General features: G+C 45.4%; 1 protein-coding gene across 3 annotated transcripts in view; it reads left to right on the forward strand.

Moving 5' to 3' along the window:
* The first annotated feature begins 723 nt into the window (after window positions 1-723).
* SLC12A7 (solute carrier family 12 member 7) overlaps window positions 724-18,100 on the forward strand; it is a 237,382-nt gene continuing 220,005 nt past the window's right edge. The window contains exon 1 of one of the 3 annotated variants that reach the window (XM_072153070.1): window positions 724-1,037. In XM_072153070.1, coding sequence (XP_072009171.1) covers window positions 872-1,037 — 166 coding nt within the window. In that variant the 5' untranslated portion in view covers window positions 724-871. The remainder of the gene's footprint in view (window positions 1,038-18,100) is intronic. The other 2 variants (XM_072153072.1, XM_072153071.1) reach the window with 2 other exon arrangements.

Genomic DNA, 18,100 nt, shown 5'->3' on the forward strand with positions numbered 1-18,100 from the left:
AGAGTGAAAGTCGTAAAAACTGAGCCCACACGTGCGTTTTTTTTTTTTCAATTTTTCCACATTTGGATTTTTTTTTCTGCTTCGCAGTACACGGCATGTTAAAATAAATAACATTACGGGAAAGTCAAATTTGTTACGCACAAAATAAGCCCTCACACAGGTCTGTACACGGAAAAATGAAAAAGTTATGGATTTTTGAAGTTGGAAAGCGAGAAATGAGCGGAAAAACCCTGCGTCCTTAAGGGGTTAAAGGGGTTTTTCTCTCATAAATGTAGAAGATGTCTTTTGGTAAATGTTAGTTATTAAGTTATTTGAGGGGGGTGGGGGGTGGAGGGAGATAATCTGCCTGAAAGCATACATTTACAAAGTTTGAAAACTGCATTTTTTTCAAAATTTTAACCAAATTTACATTTTTTTCATAACTAAACGCAAAAGATATCACCCACATTTTTCACCTAACATAAAGTACAATGTGCCACCAAAAACTATAACAAAATAAGCAGGGTATGTTAAAGCGCTCCAAAGATACTGTGACAGGGGCTGTAGCAGGAAAGTGAAAAGTGGCTTCGGCAACAGAGGGGTTAAAATTTCTATAAGTGGCCAACTCAGCTGAGCTCACACTCAACAATTTCTGAGCGCAATCAGTTGATACAAGACACTTCACACAAAAATATACACTGTATATAATCATCGCTAGTATTCATAGGAGGAGCATGAGGCCGGCTGCCCAGCCCACTGCACATGGCTCCTGGGCAGGGATTACACACTCACTGTCAGCGCAGCCTTTACCCGCCCTGGGAGTGAGTGGCTTCTCTCCTGAGGCGGCGCATCTCCATCAGTGCACTCACACTGCTATTGTGCCGGCAGCTTCATGGCCAACCGCTTTAAAGTGACCCCGGCGCCCTCCGGCGAAGAGGCAGCGGTGTGTGAGGAGCAGGAACCGGCGAGGCAGGCGTACTTGTCACTGAGCGAGGCAGAAGGGGAGCGCGGTACCACCGTCCACATCCTGGAGTATTCCAGGGAGCCCAACAAGTATGGTAAGTGCTGAGGCGCAACGTGAGCACTCGTACTGCATGGCCCCTATGGTGCACCATCATGGAAGACGTATGTCACCTCTCCTGTTACTATTACCCGCGGCTGCCAGAGCATTGTGAAGTAGGGCAGGACTTGGACGCCAAGGGCAACGTTTCCTGCTATTGATCGCAGGTCTGTAGCTTATCTGCCCGGCGGCTGCTTCCGCTGTGTGTATGTAGCCTTGCTTCAATGTTATCTCTGGTACCGGTACTGCTCGGTGCTCGTTATTGGCGCTGGACTAGTACCGAACTCTGTCCACTGCCTGCTGTCCGTGTGTCTGGTGCCAGTGGCCATACTGAAGGGCAGGCGATGGTAGTTGCATGGTGCTGATGTGTTATCTCCCCAGCACTTCTGTCACCTCCTGACAGATTGTGTGCGATACAAGCAGTACACACAAACTGCTGTCATTGCACTACTTACTGTAAAGGGAGCCTGGTGTGAGGATTCAGTCCCAAAAGTTGTCTCCAGGATTGGGTCAGGACAGGACCACAATGATGTCCTTCTGTATTATGTGAGATTCTGCACCCGGATTATGGGACATCTATTACATTTTATCTTCTCCACAACCTCAGACTCCCTATTGATAGTTTGTATATTTTTCTGTGTAATATAGTAATCCAATTCATCATGTACCTTTTAGACTGGGTTAAATCACATTGTTTGTGTATGCTCCGCGTAAACATTGACTAATAGTGGCAGGTGGAGGCATAGTTTTTGCCCCCATCTGACCACTATATGTCAATGTAGCGAAAAAGGCAGGATGGAAAGACGCCATCTGTTTCATGATGTTAAAGTGCAGCAGAACCACAATCCAGAGGATTAGCCACTGTGCACGCTGGTTAAAGGACACCTGTCATCAGGTCTGTGTCACTAGTCCTGTCACCTCGACCTGTTGGAGCAGCTCACAAGGATCCCATCCCAGCCTTTATCTAGTTATTTCATACATTAATCATTGTAAAATCATCTATTTTTTATAATGTAAATGAGGCTGGTCACATGGTCAGAGGCAGTGATGTCACCCCTGTTACCCCTCCCCTCTCCTCCCCCTGCTCATGTCTGTGTGTAATGTATAGTAAATGCTGCATCCTCCTAATATACAGGTGAGAGACACAGACATCAGCTACACATGAATCTGACATGTTCTGCTGTAACATGGCTGCCTGGAGCTGCTGTATCTCTCCTATATACACACACACATGCACACACAGGCTGCAGGGGGCGTGGCCACCAGCACCAGGAAGCACATCATTATACAGCCTCACACCATTATACAGGCTGTCAGTCATGCACTGGGGGTGTGGCTGTGCCTCCCACTCATGAATAGAGTGGACAGCTTGAATATGCTAATGCTTCATTGGACATTTCACAGGTTATTTGCATACAGCTTTAGGACCTCATTGCTTAGGTTTACAGACATGTAGAGGGACAATGAAGTGATAGAGGCAATGCTCTCTAATGGCAGTTTCTGAAAATATATTTAGTTTAGGGGGGTTATTTTGCATGACGGGTTCTCTTTAAAGAAGAACTGCCACCAGAATTTTATTTCTCACACCAGTAATACATGCTGGTAAAAGGTTAAAAGTGCTCCCCATATCACCTAAAATTATCTGCCACTGAGAAACTCTACTTTAATTGCAGCCGGTTTCCTGATATGCAAATGAGAAGAGGCGAGTCAACTTCTGAAGAGAAGAGTCAGTTTTTCTCCAGGCTGCCCATGAACCACGCCTTCTTGTTTTGACATCTCTGTGCCTCTACAAATTTTGGCCCAAGCAGACAGGAAATCCTCTTTCTGTCAATTTCCCGTCCTTACAAGAATGTTGTCCCTCTCTCTACATGGTTGATCAGTGAGCACTGTGTGGGTCAACTGCAGGTCTTCTCACCATTTCACATACCCCGCAGTACAAACCTTGATAAATCTCATTGAGTGATCTGTGAAAACTGCTTCTGACTAGGACATGCTTTACTTTTTAACGGAATGGTCGCACTATCCATTAAGATACCGGTCATTGACCCTGATCTAATAAAATATTAGCATTTTCGATTTTCACTGTCATGTGAATCTGCTTTAACCTCCTGGCGCTCAGCATCCAATATATCGGACGCTGAGCGCAGAGACTTAGAGCTCAGCGTCCGATATATCGGACGCAGCGCTGATGCCGTTTCAGCTCAAGATCTGAGCCGAACCGGCATTGAGACACCCGTGTGTCGGCTATAACTAATAGCCGACACCGCTGTGTAACACCCGCAGTCAGAGTGGGCTCCGATCGCGGGTGTTTAACCCGTTAAATGCCGCGGTCAGCGCCTCGCTATGCGCCCATAAAACAAGTAACAGCCACGTGTGGGGGGTCTCTTTATGTGGGAGAAATTGCATAACAAATTGTAAAATGGTTTTCTCTTTTTAACTTTTGGAAATGTGTAAATTTTAGTGCTAAATAAACGTATAACAGACACAATTTGACCATTCAAAATTTTGATGTAATTACTATGAAGATCTCATGGGGTTAACAATCTTCCTAAAAGCTGTTTCTGATAGTTTGAGGGGTGCATATTTAAAAAATGGGTTGATTATATAGGGGGTTTTGATGTTAAATATGTAAAATGTCATTCAAAACAGTATTTATCCCCAAAATAGTCAATTCTGAAAATACGAAAAATCGATATTTGATTTGTAAGCCGCGTTACATCAAAATAAATTATTCAGACATTTCAAAAATTATGAAAATGTTAAGTAGACATATGGGAAATGTTATTCAGAAATTTATTTAGGTGGTAAATCTATCTGCCTGAAAACGCAATGATTTAGAATTTCTGAAATGGCAAATTTTTCAAAAAAATTCAACATTTTTTCTTTTTTTTTTTTTTGTAAATAAACGCAAAACTTATCAGCCAAAATTTACCACTAAAATGAAGTACAACATGTGGGGAAAAAACAATCTCAGAATCACTGTGATAAAGTTCAAAAGTTATAACCATATAAAGAGACGCAAGTCAGAATCCAAAAAATGGGACTGAGCCTTAAAGGGGTATTCCCATCTGTGCATTTACATTTAATTAAATTCATTTGCCATATGTAAACATTTCTTCAGTTGGATGTTATTAAAAAAAATGTTCCTGTGTGCAGATAATTTCTCATAAATGTAGTTATTCTGTCCCTTAGAAACCAGATAGCTTCCTTGGATACGACCACGTCACACTCTGGCAGCGGTGGCGAGATATGCGCTATAGAGTCCTGCCAAACCACCAGGATTCAGCGATCATTACCACAGGACGGCTGTGCGACATGTAGTAACTCCCGGACATTTTATATACAATAACCTTTTGTTTCTTTCTGCACTCAATCTATCAGACGTGGCCGTATCCAAGGAAGCCATCTCGTTTCTAAGGGACAACATGGTTACATTTATGAGAAATTATCTTCACACAGGAACATTTTTTTTAATAACATCCAATTGAAGAACGTCATCGGGGGGTGGCGATCGGTTGCCATGGTAGCCTTGGGTTCTTCTTTTGACAGTGGCTCATTGTAATGAATGACCTGCAAAAATGCCATACTGTGCCAGGAGCGATCTGACCATCTAGGGTTAATGTACCCTAGATGGTCTAAGAAATAGTGGGAAAAAAAAGAAAAAAAAAGTTTAAAAAATAAAAAAACTTAATAAAATATTAAAAATTCAAATCACCCCCCTTTCCCTAGAACTGATATAAAACATAATAAACAGTAAAAATCACAAACATATTAGGTATCGCCGCGTCCCAAAATGCCCGATCTATCAAATACGGCCGGCGGTGACCTCCGAGGCGGGAAATGGCGCCCAAATGTCCGAAATGCAACTTTTACACCTTTTTACATCACATAAAAAATTATCAAAATATCGCACAGACCTCAAAATGGTAGCAATGAAAACATCGCCTCATTTTGCAAAAAATGACACCTCACACATCTCCGTGCGCCAATCTATGAAAAAGTTATTAGCGTCAGAAGATGGCAAAAATGTTTTTTTCTTTTTTGTACACATTCGTTTAATATTTGAAAATGTATTAAAACACAATAAAACCTATATAAATTTGGTATCACCGCGATCGCACCAAACCAAAGAATAAAGCTGAGGTGTTATTTTGAGTGCACAGTCAGTCGAAAAAACTGAGCCCACAAGAACGTGACGTGCGTTTTTTTTTCAATTTTTCCACATTTGGAATTTTTTTCAGCTTCGCAGTACACGGCATGTTAAAATAAATAATGTTACGGGAAAGTAAAATTTGTTACGCACAAAATAAGCCCTCACACAGGTCTGTACACGTAAAAATGAAAAAGTTATGGATTTTTGAAGTTGGAGAGCGAGAAATGAGCGGAAAAACCCTGCGCCCTTAAGGGGTTAAGGAGTTAAGGGTGAAGACACAGCTGTTTATCTAGTCTGTGTCTACATTGCACACACAGGACTTGCTTGCTGTCATTCTATAGAAAGCGTCATTTATTTTCAGTAGATAGAAATCTGACCATGGTCACACAGGTGCACGGCTTGTTATATCACACAGCTCCCATTACTCTCTATGATACTAATGAGCAGTGCACCTGTGTAACCATGGTGACATTTCTGTCCACTGGAAGTAAACATAGAAACTTCCTATAGAATGACCATAAGCAGAGATTGTGAAAATTTTGAGGAATTGATGTAGAAAGTATATTGGAAAACTGTATAATTTTTCATAATACAAAACAAAAACCTCAAGTTACCAAAATGGGGATATCCCTTTAAATACAAACGTATTAGGGGAGATGTATTTTTGTTGTCATGTCATTTTCTGACTGCAAAATGTTTCTTAATTGGCACATATCCTCTGAGTATTTTAAAAGGGTTGACCACCTTCAGCTTTTTTTTCCTAACAAATTATAATAGCATGTCCATTACCTAACTAGCTCTCCCAGTTCCAAAATCGGGTGTTAAACTGACTCACCCAGTTCTTTACTGTGGGGCATATTAGTTTCTTTTCTCTCTGCGGTGTCCCTGTGTGGGTGAAAGCAGTGGGCGCCATCTTTGTGCGTGCCCACGCACGTCACAGGGAGGTACACGGGCAACAGAAGGCTACAGAGCGGGTGCGTGCACGATGGCTGGAAGGATCATGCGCTCCTCCAGTGAGTGAGGCGCAGCGAAGGGTCCGGGGAAGAGAGAAGAAAGACGACGAACCATGGACCGAAGTACAGCAAGGAAGGATCGGAACAATGATGTAGAATTCGAAATGAAGATAATGGGGACATTTGACCATCAGCCTGCCCCCAAGCCATAGATGAAATTTACATTAAAGTGTCTAACCCCTTTAGCCCCCCTCTGAGTCTCAGTTATGAAGCTGTTAAAGGCACTATAGTAAATGTGGTGATAAATCTCCCCCTTAGTCTTTATTGGGATAATATATAAACAAACGGGCCGATTTATCTGCTAGTTTCTGGCGTACAAGTTATTTTATTTTAGAAAAGTGGGTGGTACGCTGTAAGGCAAACTGACCCACTAAATTAGGTTCTAGCTGAAGTCTATGTTTGAGGGACATGGTCCCTGGTAGCAGCAGAGCTTCTGCAGTAGGCGTTCAAGCTACCGTAGTCTACCTTCCTCACAACTTGACACTGCTATCTTGGCTGAAGAAAATTCCTGAGGTAGGGGTGAGGAGCAAGGTTGTTTCTCTTCATACAGCCAGCATTACTTTCACCCACTCCTACCTGAGGGAATGGTTAGCAGAGCCATTCACACACACAGGGGCTTATTTAGTGCAGCATCTGCGGACAATGCACTTTCGGTGAGATCCTCCGGACGGTAAGTAAATGTGCCCCACAATCTCGCTCTCTCTTTTTTTGTGGAGTAGTGTTTGATTGAGGAGAGAGTCTCTCAAGGAGGAGAGAATCTTGACTGAGAATGAAAGGGGGTGATGGAGATGGGTGAGTGTGAAGCACAACCTAGGGGACCACCGGCAGGTGGTTGAGATCTGCATAAAAGCAGTGGAATGCATCAGCGATGTTTGGAGTAGAGTGAGCTACTTGATTAAAAGCAGTTTTATTACTTTAAACGCATGATTGGGCCAAGTGCTACCTAAAAGCTCTCTCTAACATGCAGTTACTTAGGTTGCCGTATTCATAGAATCTTCTGTGTCAAATCTGCAGCATCACACAATCTGGAGATGTTTTAAATTTAGGGAGGCGACCTTGCAGTGTGTGAGGTTTCTTTTTCCTAAGGCGAGCTCCATATTTAATAAAGGTTCCACATTAAACACATGAATAAGTTATATAATTGATAACTGTAAGGACACTGCATTCACCAGGTCTTGCAGCCTTGCAACTGCAAGAGGACGTGTTTCACTTCTTTAGTGCCCAAGAAATTATCCAAGGTGGGGTCTAGTGTAAGGTTGAGCTCTCCACATAGTATAACAGAGCTAGGGATCTTGGGTAGGATATCTTCCTAGTAAGTAGGTAACCTAACCCTGATTAGGTACATATACGGTGACAATACAGCCACTGAGTTCAATATTAAGGAAAACATATCTATGTCTATGGTGCACTCTATGATTTGTGGAAACTTTTGCCATGCCACAGGATCGGGATTCGCGCTTATTGGCAAAGTGCCAGGATCTTAATGTAGCAATATGTGTAGCAGAAGCCCAACATTCAGAATGAGGTTTATTCTATAATATATAGCACAAAAATCCACATCAGATTATTCTGACATCTATTTTATGGCTGTTATTACAGCTCTGTGCTCTGTATTGATTCCGCTGTCTGGGGCTGGTTAGAAGAAGTCCTAAGTGTCAAATTCCCACTGATCTCTAAGGGATAGGTCTTCAATAGCCATATGACTGAAAATCCTTTGAATTTACATTCAGTTGCCATAACTTATAATTTATTGTAAAATATGAGAAACTATATTTTCTACTGCTGGTTTTATTTTTGTATTGCTCCCATAAGGCACCTGTTGGGTTGTATTGCCTGTCACATGCTAGTTCAATGATGATAATGTTCTAAATTTAGAAATAACCTTTTTACTGTTCCAGGGTCAAAACTCTAATAATATTAAGAGACCGTAAAGCAATGTCACTTTACACTATGCCATTTAAAAGTTGAAGCAAGCTTTTGGGGAATTGTAGATGGTATCAACTTGCTTTCAAATGGTAAATGTATATTTACCAGTCTGGCTATTTGCATGTTACTTCTGAACACATTAAAGGGGTTAACTAGGACTTAAAAAAGACCTTAACCACTTCCCACACCCTGATGTAATTCTACATCATGGTATGCGGGTAGTTCCTGCACCTTAATGTAGAATTATGTCATGACGATCAACCGGGCTCAGAAGCTGAGCTTGTGTGATCTCCGCAGGATGCTGGCAGTACATGGTAGCCGGGATCCAGACTATCGCGATCCTGTCCGTTTAACCCTATAGACGCCACAGTCATAGTGACCGCGGCATCTATAGTGCATTGCCGCAACGATCGGCACCCTCCGTGCAGGGCATTGAGTTGCCGATCGTTGCCATGGCAACCCTAAGGTCCAATAAGGACCCCAGGGCTGCATACAGTAGCAACCTGTTAGGATCGGGATTACAGCAGGACTTAACAGTGCAGCTGTCAGCCTATGTATAAAGCAAGGGCTGACTATGTAATATGCTGCAATACATTAGTATTGCAGTATATTACAATGACCAAGTGATCAAATGATCACTTGTTCATGTCCCACCCTGGGACAAAATAAAACCGTAAAAAAAAAGTTAATACTGTAAGTGCAATAAAAAAATTCTTAAAAAAAGAATAAAAGTCTAAAGTCCCATCCCATGCAATCATCAAATAAAACATAAAGTGAAAATCATCCAAAGAAACACAACATATTGGGGCACATTTACTTACCTGGTCAAGCGCAATTCCCGATCCAGAGTGTCCGGCGATAATGTACTGTGCCGCGATTCACTTACATCTGCATTACGACCTGCATGTGTTGCTTTCCCGCTCAGGTCCGCCGGAGTTCACCATATTCCTCCCAGTGCGTATAAGTGCATTGATTGCAACACAATTTTAAAGTTAAATGCCGCGCTCTGATGGGCCCCCCCCATTTCTGTCGCAGGAAAGCTGGTGCTGATGTGCCAAAATCCAATTGCATGCGACACAATCCCCTTCTAAATCTCTGTCCCAGCGGCGTGATCCCCGAAAACGTCGGAAAACCCGAGGGAAACCCTTAGTAAATAAGCCTCATTGGGTATCACAACGAATGTAAAATTGTCACTGACCCTGTACAGTGAACGCAGTGGAAAAAAAAAGCCAAAAACTTCACAAAAATTATGACATTTTCACATCTATATTTTGCAGAACAAGTTAACCATAAAAAAAAGCTTTATAAATCGGGTAACGCCATAATTGTGATGACCCATAGAATAAAGATAACACATTATTTTTATGGTACGGTGAACATTCAGGAAAAAACATGCTAAAAACCATTAACAAGAATTAATGATTTTTTTTAACCACCACCAAGTAATAAAATCTGATTATTAGATATTGATAATAATGATGTACCTGAAAAGTGGATCTCGCCTGCAAAAAAAATAATCCCCATATGTCCAAATTACAAAAAAATAAACATTTTATAGCCTGTAAAATGTGAGAATTAGAGATGAGCGAGCACTAAAATGCTCGGGTACTCGTTATTCGAGACGAACTTTTCCCGATGCTCGAGTGCTCGTTTCGAGTAACGAGCCCCATTGAAGTCAATGGGAGACTCGAGCATTTTTCAAGGGGACCAAGGCTCTGCACAGGGAAGCTTGGCCAAACACCTGGGAACCTCAGAAAAGGATGGAAACACCACGGAAATGGACAGGAAACAGCAGGGGCAGCATGCATGGATGCCTCTGAGGCTGCTTAATCGCACCATTATGCCAAAATTATGGGCAACAGCATGGCCATGACAGAGTGACAGAATGAAGCTAGATAGCATCTAAAACATCCAATAATTGACCCTGACACTATAGGGGACGGCATGCAGAGGCAGCGGCAGCAGCGGAAGGCTAGAGAGTGGCATGGCGACATACCCTAAATGGACTCAGGCTTCAAACCAATGGGTAGCAGAGAGGAACCAAAGAAGGTGAGCAAGAAGCGCTCAAATAATATTGGTGCATGATAAAAGTTTGCCAGTATATTTTGTGGATTACACAGCAGGGTGGCGACAAAGTTAACATGGAAGCCATGAAAACAATCCAAAATTCTGCCTGACACAGCTCGTTTGATAAGGGGACGATGTATGGAGGCAGTGAACTAGTAGTAGATTAAAGGTACTGCAGTTAAAACTATGTTAGTTGGTTCTTGGCATGGAGATGGCGCTCCGCTGCCAGGCGAGCTTTCGCCAATCCAAGCCCCTGTCTCTAGGCTACTCCCCAAACAGCACTTCTAAGAACCTTTCGGATAAGATCAAGTGTAGTAGCGTTCTTATAAGTTTGGGATATGGCGGGTGAGGGGAATGTAAACATCTGCGCAAGAAGCGCTGAAATAATATCCGTAAATGAAAAAAGTTTTCCAGTATATTTTGTGGCTTACACAGCAGGGTGGCGACAAAGTTAACAAGTTTGATGTGGAATGCCCTGCAATAGCTCTTGGGCGGTGTGCCTTTTATCACCTAGGCTCAGCAGTTTGAGCACCGCCTGCTGTCGCTTAGCAACGGCACTGCTGCTGTGCCTAGAGCTACCGACTGATGGCGCCATGCCCACGGATGGTAATTCGGAGGAGGAGGAGGTGGAGGAGGGGTGGGAGGATTTGGAGGTATAGTAGGCCTTTGAGACCTGGACCGAGGTAGGCCCCGCAATCCTCTGCGTCGGCAGTATATGACCAGCCCCAGGGTCAGACTCGGTCCCAGCCTGCACCAAGTTAAGTGTAGTAGCGTTCTTATAAGTTTGGGATATGGCGGGTGAGGGGAATGTAAACAGATGCGCAAGAAGCGCATGATGCGCATGGAGCTGGCGCTCCGCTGCTATTCGAGCTTTCGCCAATCCAAGCCCCTGTCTCTAGGCTACTCCCCAAACAGCACTTCTAAGAACCTTTTGTATAAGATCAAGTGTAGTAGCGTTCTTATAAGTTTAGGATATGGCGGGTGAGGGGAATGTAAACAGATGCGCAAGAAGCGCATGATGCGCATGGAGCTGGCGCTCCGCTGCTAGGCGAGCTTTCGCCAATCCAAGCCCCTGTCTCTAGGCTACTCCCCAAACAGCACTTCTAAGAACCTTTTGTATAAGATCAAGTGTAGTAGCGTTCTTATAAGTTTAGGATATGGCGGGTGAGGGGAATGTAAACAGATGCGCAAGAAGCGCTGAAATAATATCCGTAAATGGTAAAAGTTTGCCAGTGTATTTTGTGGATAACACAGCAGGGTGGCGACAAAGTTAACAACTTTGATGTGGAATCCATGAAAACAACCCAAATTTCGGCCTGACAAACCTCGTTTGATAAAGGGACGATGTATGGAGGCAGCTATATGGACGACTTTTGGAGGTAGCAATGGAGACAACGTGTGGAGGCTGCTATGGAGACAATTCAATTTGGATAGTGCCTGTATGTGGCAGTCCAAAAAATTTTTCAAACCAGAGGAGCAGGTAGGTGGCCCTCCAGAAAAATGGAATAGATTGAGTGCCTGTATGTGGCAGTCCAAAAAAGTTTTTAAACCAGAGGAGCAGGTAGGTGGCCCTCCAGAAAAATGGAATAGATTGAGTGCCTGTATGTGGCAGTCCAAAAAATTTTTCAAACCAGAGGAGCAGGTAGGTGGCCCTCCAGAAAAATGGAATAGATTGAGTGCCTGTATGTGGCAGTCCCAAAAAATTGTTTAAAACAGAGGACCGGAAAGGTGGCCCTCCAGAAAAATTGAATAGATTGAGTGCCTGTATGTGGCACTCCCAAAAATTGTTTAAAACAGAGGACCGTGTCGGTGGCCCTCCAGAAAAATTAAATGCATAAAGTACTATACCTAGAGCCAGTGGGCCCTGTCAAAAAACAGCCAGTTTCCTCTGCTTTACTGTAGAAAGAGGAGGAGAAGGAGGAAAATGAGGAGGAGGAGGAGTGGATAAATTATTCAGGTTGAGCTTCCTTCACCTGCTGGAGATTTGAAATTAGGAGAAATCCATGCTTTATTCATCTTGATAAGCGTCAGCCTGTCAGCGCTGTCAGTCGACAGGCGTGTACGCTTATCGGTGATGATGCCACCAGCTGCACTGAAAACCCGCTCTGACAAGACGCTAGCGGCAGGGCAGGCAAGAACCTCCAAGGCGTAGAGCGCCAGTTCGTGCCACATGTCCAGCTTTGAAACCCAGTAGTTGTAGGGAGCTGTGTGATCATTTAGGACGATGGTATGGTCAGCTACGTACTCCCTCACCATCTTTCTGTAAAGATCAGCCCTACTCTGCCGAGACTGGGGATAGGTGACAGTGTCTTGCTGGGGTGACATAAAGCTGGCAAAAGCCTTGTAAAGCGTACCCTTGCCAGTGCTGGACAAGCTGCCTGCTCGCCTACTCTCCCTCGCTACTTGTCCCGCAGAACTACGCACTCTGCCGCTAGCGCTGTCAGAAGGGAAATACTGTTTCAGCTTGTGCACCAGGGCCTGCTGGTATTCATGCATTCTCACACTCCTTTCCTCTCCAGGGATGAGAGTGGAAAGATTTTGCTTGTACCGTGGGTCCAGGAGAGTGAACACCCAGTAATCGGTGCTGGAATAAATTCTTTGAACGCGAGGGTCACGGGATAGGCAGCCTAGCATGAAATCTGCCATATGCGCCAGAGTACCAACGCGTAAGAATTCACTCCCCTCACTGGCCTGACTGTCCATTTCCTCCTCCTCCAACTCCTCCAACTCCTCTTCTTCTGCCCATACACGCTCAACAGTGTAGGACTCAACAATGGTCCCCTCTTGTGTCTCGCCAACATTCTCCTCCTCTTCCTCCTCATCCTCCTCCACCTCCACCTCCTCCGATATGCGCTGAGAAACAGACCTAAGGGTGCTTTGGCTATCAACAAGGGAATCTTCTTCCCCTGTCTCTTGTGAGGAGCGCAAAGCTTCCGACTTCATGCTGACCAGAGAGTTTTTCAACAGGCCAAGCAGCAGGATGGTGAGGCTGATGATGGCGGCATCGCCACTGACCATCTGTGTTGACTCCTCAAAGTTACTCAGCACCTGACAGATATCAGACATCCACGTCCACTCCTCATTGTAGACTTGAGGAAGCTGACTGACCTGACTACCAGTTCTGGTGGAAGTTGACATCTGGCAGTCTACAATCGCTCGGCGCTGCTGGTAAACTCTGGATAACATGGTCAGTGTTGAATTCCACCTCGTGGGCACGTCGCACAACAGTCGGTGAGCGGGCAGTTGGAGGCGGCGCTGCGCTGCCCTGAGAGTGGCAGCATCTGTGCTGGACTTCCTGAAATGCGCACAGATGCGGCGCACCTTCGTGAGCAAATCAGACAGATTGGGGTATGTCTTGAGGAAACGCTGAACTATCAGATTTAACACATGGGCCAGGCATGGCACATGTGTCAGTCTGCCGAGTTGCAGAGCCGCCACCAGGTTACGGCCGTTGTCACACACAACCATGCCTGGCTTCAGGTTCAGCGGTGCCAGCCACAGATCAGTCTGCGCCGTGATGCCCTGTAATAGTTCTTGGGCGGTGTGCCTTTTATCGCCTAGGCTCAGCAGTTTGAGCACCGCCTGCTGTCGCTTAGCGACGGCACTGCTGCTGTGCCTAGAGCTACCGACTGATGGCGCCATGCCCACGGATGGTCGTTCGGAGGAGGAGGTGGAGGAGGGGTGGGAGGAGGAGGAGGCATAGTAGGCCTCAAACACCTGGACCGAGGTAGGCCCCGCAATCCTCGGCGTCGGCAGTATATGACCAGCCGCAGGGTCACACTCGGTCCCAGCCTCCACCAAGTTAACCCAATGTGCCGTCAGAAATATATAGTGGCCCTGCCCGGCAGCACTCGTCCACGTGTCCGTGGTCAGGTGGACCTTGTCAGAAACGGCGTTGGTCAGGGCACGGATTATGTTGTCTGACACGTGCTGGTGCAGGGCTGGGACGGCACATCGGGAAAAGTAGTGGCGGCTGGGGACCGAATACCGAGGGGCGGCCGCCGCCATGAGGCTGCGAAAGGCCTCGGTCTCTACTAGCCTATAGGGCAGCATCTCCAGGCTTAGCAATCTGGAGATGTGCACATTAAGGGCTTGGGCGTGCGGGTGGGTTGCACTATATTTGCGTTTCCGCTCCAGCGTCTGGGGTATGGAGAGCTGAACGCTGGTGGATGCTGTGGAGGATCGTGGAGGTGACGATGGGGTTTTTGTGGCAGGGTCCTGGGCAGGGGGCTGACTATCAGCTGACACAGGGGAAGGAGCAGTGGTGTGCACGGCCGGAGGTGAACGCGCTTGTTGCCACTGAGTGGGGTGTTTAGCATTCATATGCCTGCGCATACTGGTGGTAGTTAAGCTAGTAGTGGTGGAACCCCTGCTGATCCTGGTTTGGCAAATGTGGCACACCACAGTCCGTCGGTCATCCGGTGTTTCCTTAAAGAACCTCCAGACTTCTGAAAATCTAGCCCTCGCCGCAGGAGCCCTCGCCACGGGAGCTTCACTAGTTGACACATTTGGCGCTGATGCACCAGCTCTGGCCCTGCCTCTCCGTCTGGCCCCACCACTGCCTCTTCCAACCTGTTCTGGTCGAGGACTCTCCTCCGTCTCAGAAGCACTGTGTTCACCCGGCCTCTCAACCCAGCTTGGGTCTGTCACCTCATCATCCTCCGATCCCTCAGTCTGCTCCCCCCTCGGACTTCCTGCCCTGACAACAACTTCCCCACTGTCTGACAACCGTGTCTCCTCATCGTCGGACACCTCTTTACACACTTCTTCCACTACGTCAACAAGGTCATCATCACCCACAGACTGCGACTGGTGGAAAACCTGGGCATCGGAAAATTGCTCATCAGCAACCGGACAAGTGGTTTGTGACTGTGGGAAGGGTCCAGAAAACGGTTCCTCAGAGTATGCCGGTTCAAATGGCAAATTTTGCTGGGAGGGGGCAGACTGGGGGGGAGGAGGCTGAGGTGCAGGAGCTGGAGGAGTGCCGATTTCGGTGACATGGGTGGACTGCGTGGAAGACTGACTGGTGGACAAATTGCTCGAAGCATTGTCGGCAATCCACGACATCACCTGTTCGCACTGTTCTGGCCTCAACAGTGCTCTACCACGATTCCCAGTAACTTCAGACATGAACCTAGGGAGTGTAGCTCTGCGGCGTTCCCCTGCTCCCTCATAAGCAGGTGGTGTCTCACCCCGCCCAGGACCACGGCCTCTGACCCCTGCAGTAGTTGGACGCCCACGTCCCCGCCCTCGTCCTCTACCCCTAGCCCTCGGGTTAAACATTTTGAAAATGAGAGTTATAACTTGTATTTTTTTTTTAACTTTTTTTTTTTTTTTTTTTTTTGTGTTTTTTAGTTTTTAAAACCAAACGATGCTATCCTATTGCTATAGCTATTTTCTAGCCAAGTATTACAGCACACTACTATGCCAGATGAGATGACGCTGAGTTATGAAAAAAATAAACGTAAAATAAAAAAGGAAATGGCAGACTGTGCCTAATTGAAATACAACCCCGGGCCCTAATAAATTTTCCCACTTCGGTCTTTGCGATGGATATGTGCGTCACTAAAACACAGTGGTCGCAAGTCTGACTCCAAATTGCTCCCAATTTGATAGTAGATGCACTGCAGCAAGTACAGCCACCAGCAGATCAACCAGAAATCAAATATATATAACGCTACTGTAGGCGTAAGTAAGCCGTTTGTATTCTCCTATGGCTATTTTCTAGCCAAGTATTACAGCACACTACTATGCCAGATGAGATGACGCTGAGTTATGAAAAAAATAAACGTAAAATAAAAAGAAACTGGCAGACTGTGCCTAATTGAAATACAACCCCGGGCCCTAATAAATTTTCCCACTTCGGTCTTTGCGATGGATATGTGCGTCACTAAAACACAGTGGTCGCAAGTCTGACTCCAAATTGCTCCCAATTTGATAGTAGATGCACTGCAGCAAGTACAGCCACCAGCAGATCAACCAGAAATCAAATATATATAACGCTACTGTAGGCGTAATTAAGACGTTTGTATTCTCCTATGGCTATTTTCTAGCCAAGTATTACAGCACACTACTATGCCAGATGAGATGACGCTGAGTTATGAAAAAAATAAACGTAAAATAAAAAGAAACTGGCAGACTGTGCCTAATTCTACTCAAACCCCTAATAAATTTTCCCACTTTGGTGTTTGAGGTGGATATGTGTGTCACTAAGAGCTAAACACAACGGTAGCAAGTCCCCCTGCTAATTCCTCACAATATGGTACTAGCTGCAAATTAAAAAAAAAAAAAAATATAACGTTATTGTAGCCCTAAGAAGGGCTGTTGGGTTCTTTTAGAATCACTCCTGCCTAACAGTAAGCTAATAGAACACCCTAACGCTTTCCCTGAGCAGCAGCAGCTCTCTCCCTAGCGGCATCCAGACAGAGAATGATCCGAGCAGCGCGGGCAGCGGCTAGTCTATCCCAGGGTCACCTGATCTGGCCAGCCAACCACTGCTATCTACGTGTAAGGGTACCACGTCATGCTGGGTGGAGTGCAGAGTCTCCTGGCTTGTGATTGGCTCTGTTTCTGGCCGCCAAAAAGCAAAACGGCGGGAGCTGCCATTTTCTCGAGCGGGCGAAATACTCGTCCGAGCAACGAGCAGTTACGAGTACGCTAATGCTCGATCGAGCATCAAGCTCGGACGAGTATGTTCGCTCATCTCTAGTGAGAATGTAGGTCTGCTCTGAATGGCGCTCCTTCCGTTCTATGCCCAGCCGTATGCCCATACAGCAGTTTACCCACACACGTGGGGCGTCCCCATAGAAATTGGGTATCAAACTTTGGAGTTTTTTGAGTTTTTTTGTCTTTTAATACTTTGACGGTTTAATTTTTGGCCAAAATTAATATATTGTCTAACAAAATTACAGCTTGTAAATTACAACTCCATTTTGTTTTATGTGAAGTATCTAAAGGGATAAGTCTCTAAAAAGTTTATAAAATGGCATGATTTATGGGCTTTTACTGCTATTAAGGCCTTTCAAAGTCACTTAAACCCTGTTACCCTCTCCTCTCCTCCCGCTACTCATGTCTATGTCAGGTGTAATCTATGATAAAGCATTGCTGGTGTCTGTGCTTTATCTGCTGTGAGAGACACAGACATCAGCTAGTTTATAGGAGTTACAGCATGTCAGGCTGTAACAACTGCTACAGGATGCAGCCATGTGTATAGGAGTATCTCATACACACAAAGGATACAGGGGCCGCCAGAACCAGGAAGCACATGGAGGAGCAAGCACCAGGAGCGTCAAATAATTATACAGGCTGTAAATTAAGCACTGGGTGGGGGTGGCTGTGCCTCCCACTCATGTATAAGCTGGACTGCTGAATATGAATATGGTTCATTGGACCTTTCTCAGGTCATTTGCATACAGCTTTAGTACCTGATTGCTTAAGTTTACAGGCAAGTAGAGGGTAAATGAAGGGGTAGGGGCAATTCTTTCTAATGGCAGTTTATGAAAAAAAATGTATTCAGTTTTGAGAGGTTAATTTGCCTGACAACTTCTCTTTAAGTAAAAAAAAAAACACAATAACTTGCCCATGTCTTTAAAGGGAACCTACCACCACAAATCTACCTATAAAGGTAGATTGGGTGGTAGGTGGATCAATGGGACGTGAGGATGGCCCTTTTAAGGGCTAATCCTCACGTCCCCACACTTTTATTAGACATATATTCAAATTTACTTATGCGGCTACTGGGGCGTGGAGTAGCCGCATCTGAGGTTACACGAGGCGGCTACTCCACGCCCCGGTAGCCTCTTTTCCCCTCCTACTCACCCATCTTCGGCGCGCAGCTGCGCGCCCTCGTCCGGCGATCCTGCCGTCTGCGCATGCGCAGAAGAGCAGGCCCGCACCTGTTTC

Source organism: Engystomops pustulosus, chromosome 5 (assembly GCF_040894005.1).
Source record: "Engystomops pustulosus chromosome 5, aEngPut4.maternal, whole genome shotgun sequence".
NCBI lineage: Eukaryota > Metazoa > Chordata > Amphibia > Anura > Leptodactylidae > Engystomops > Engystomops pustulosus.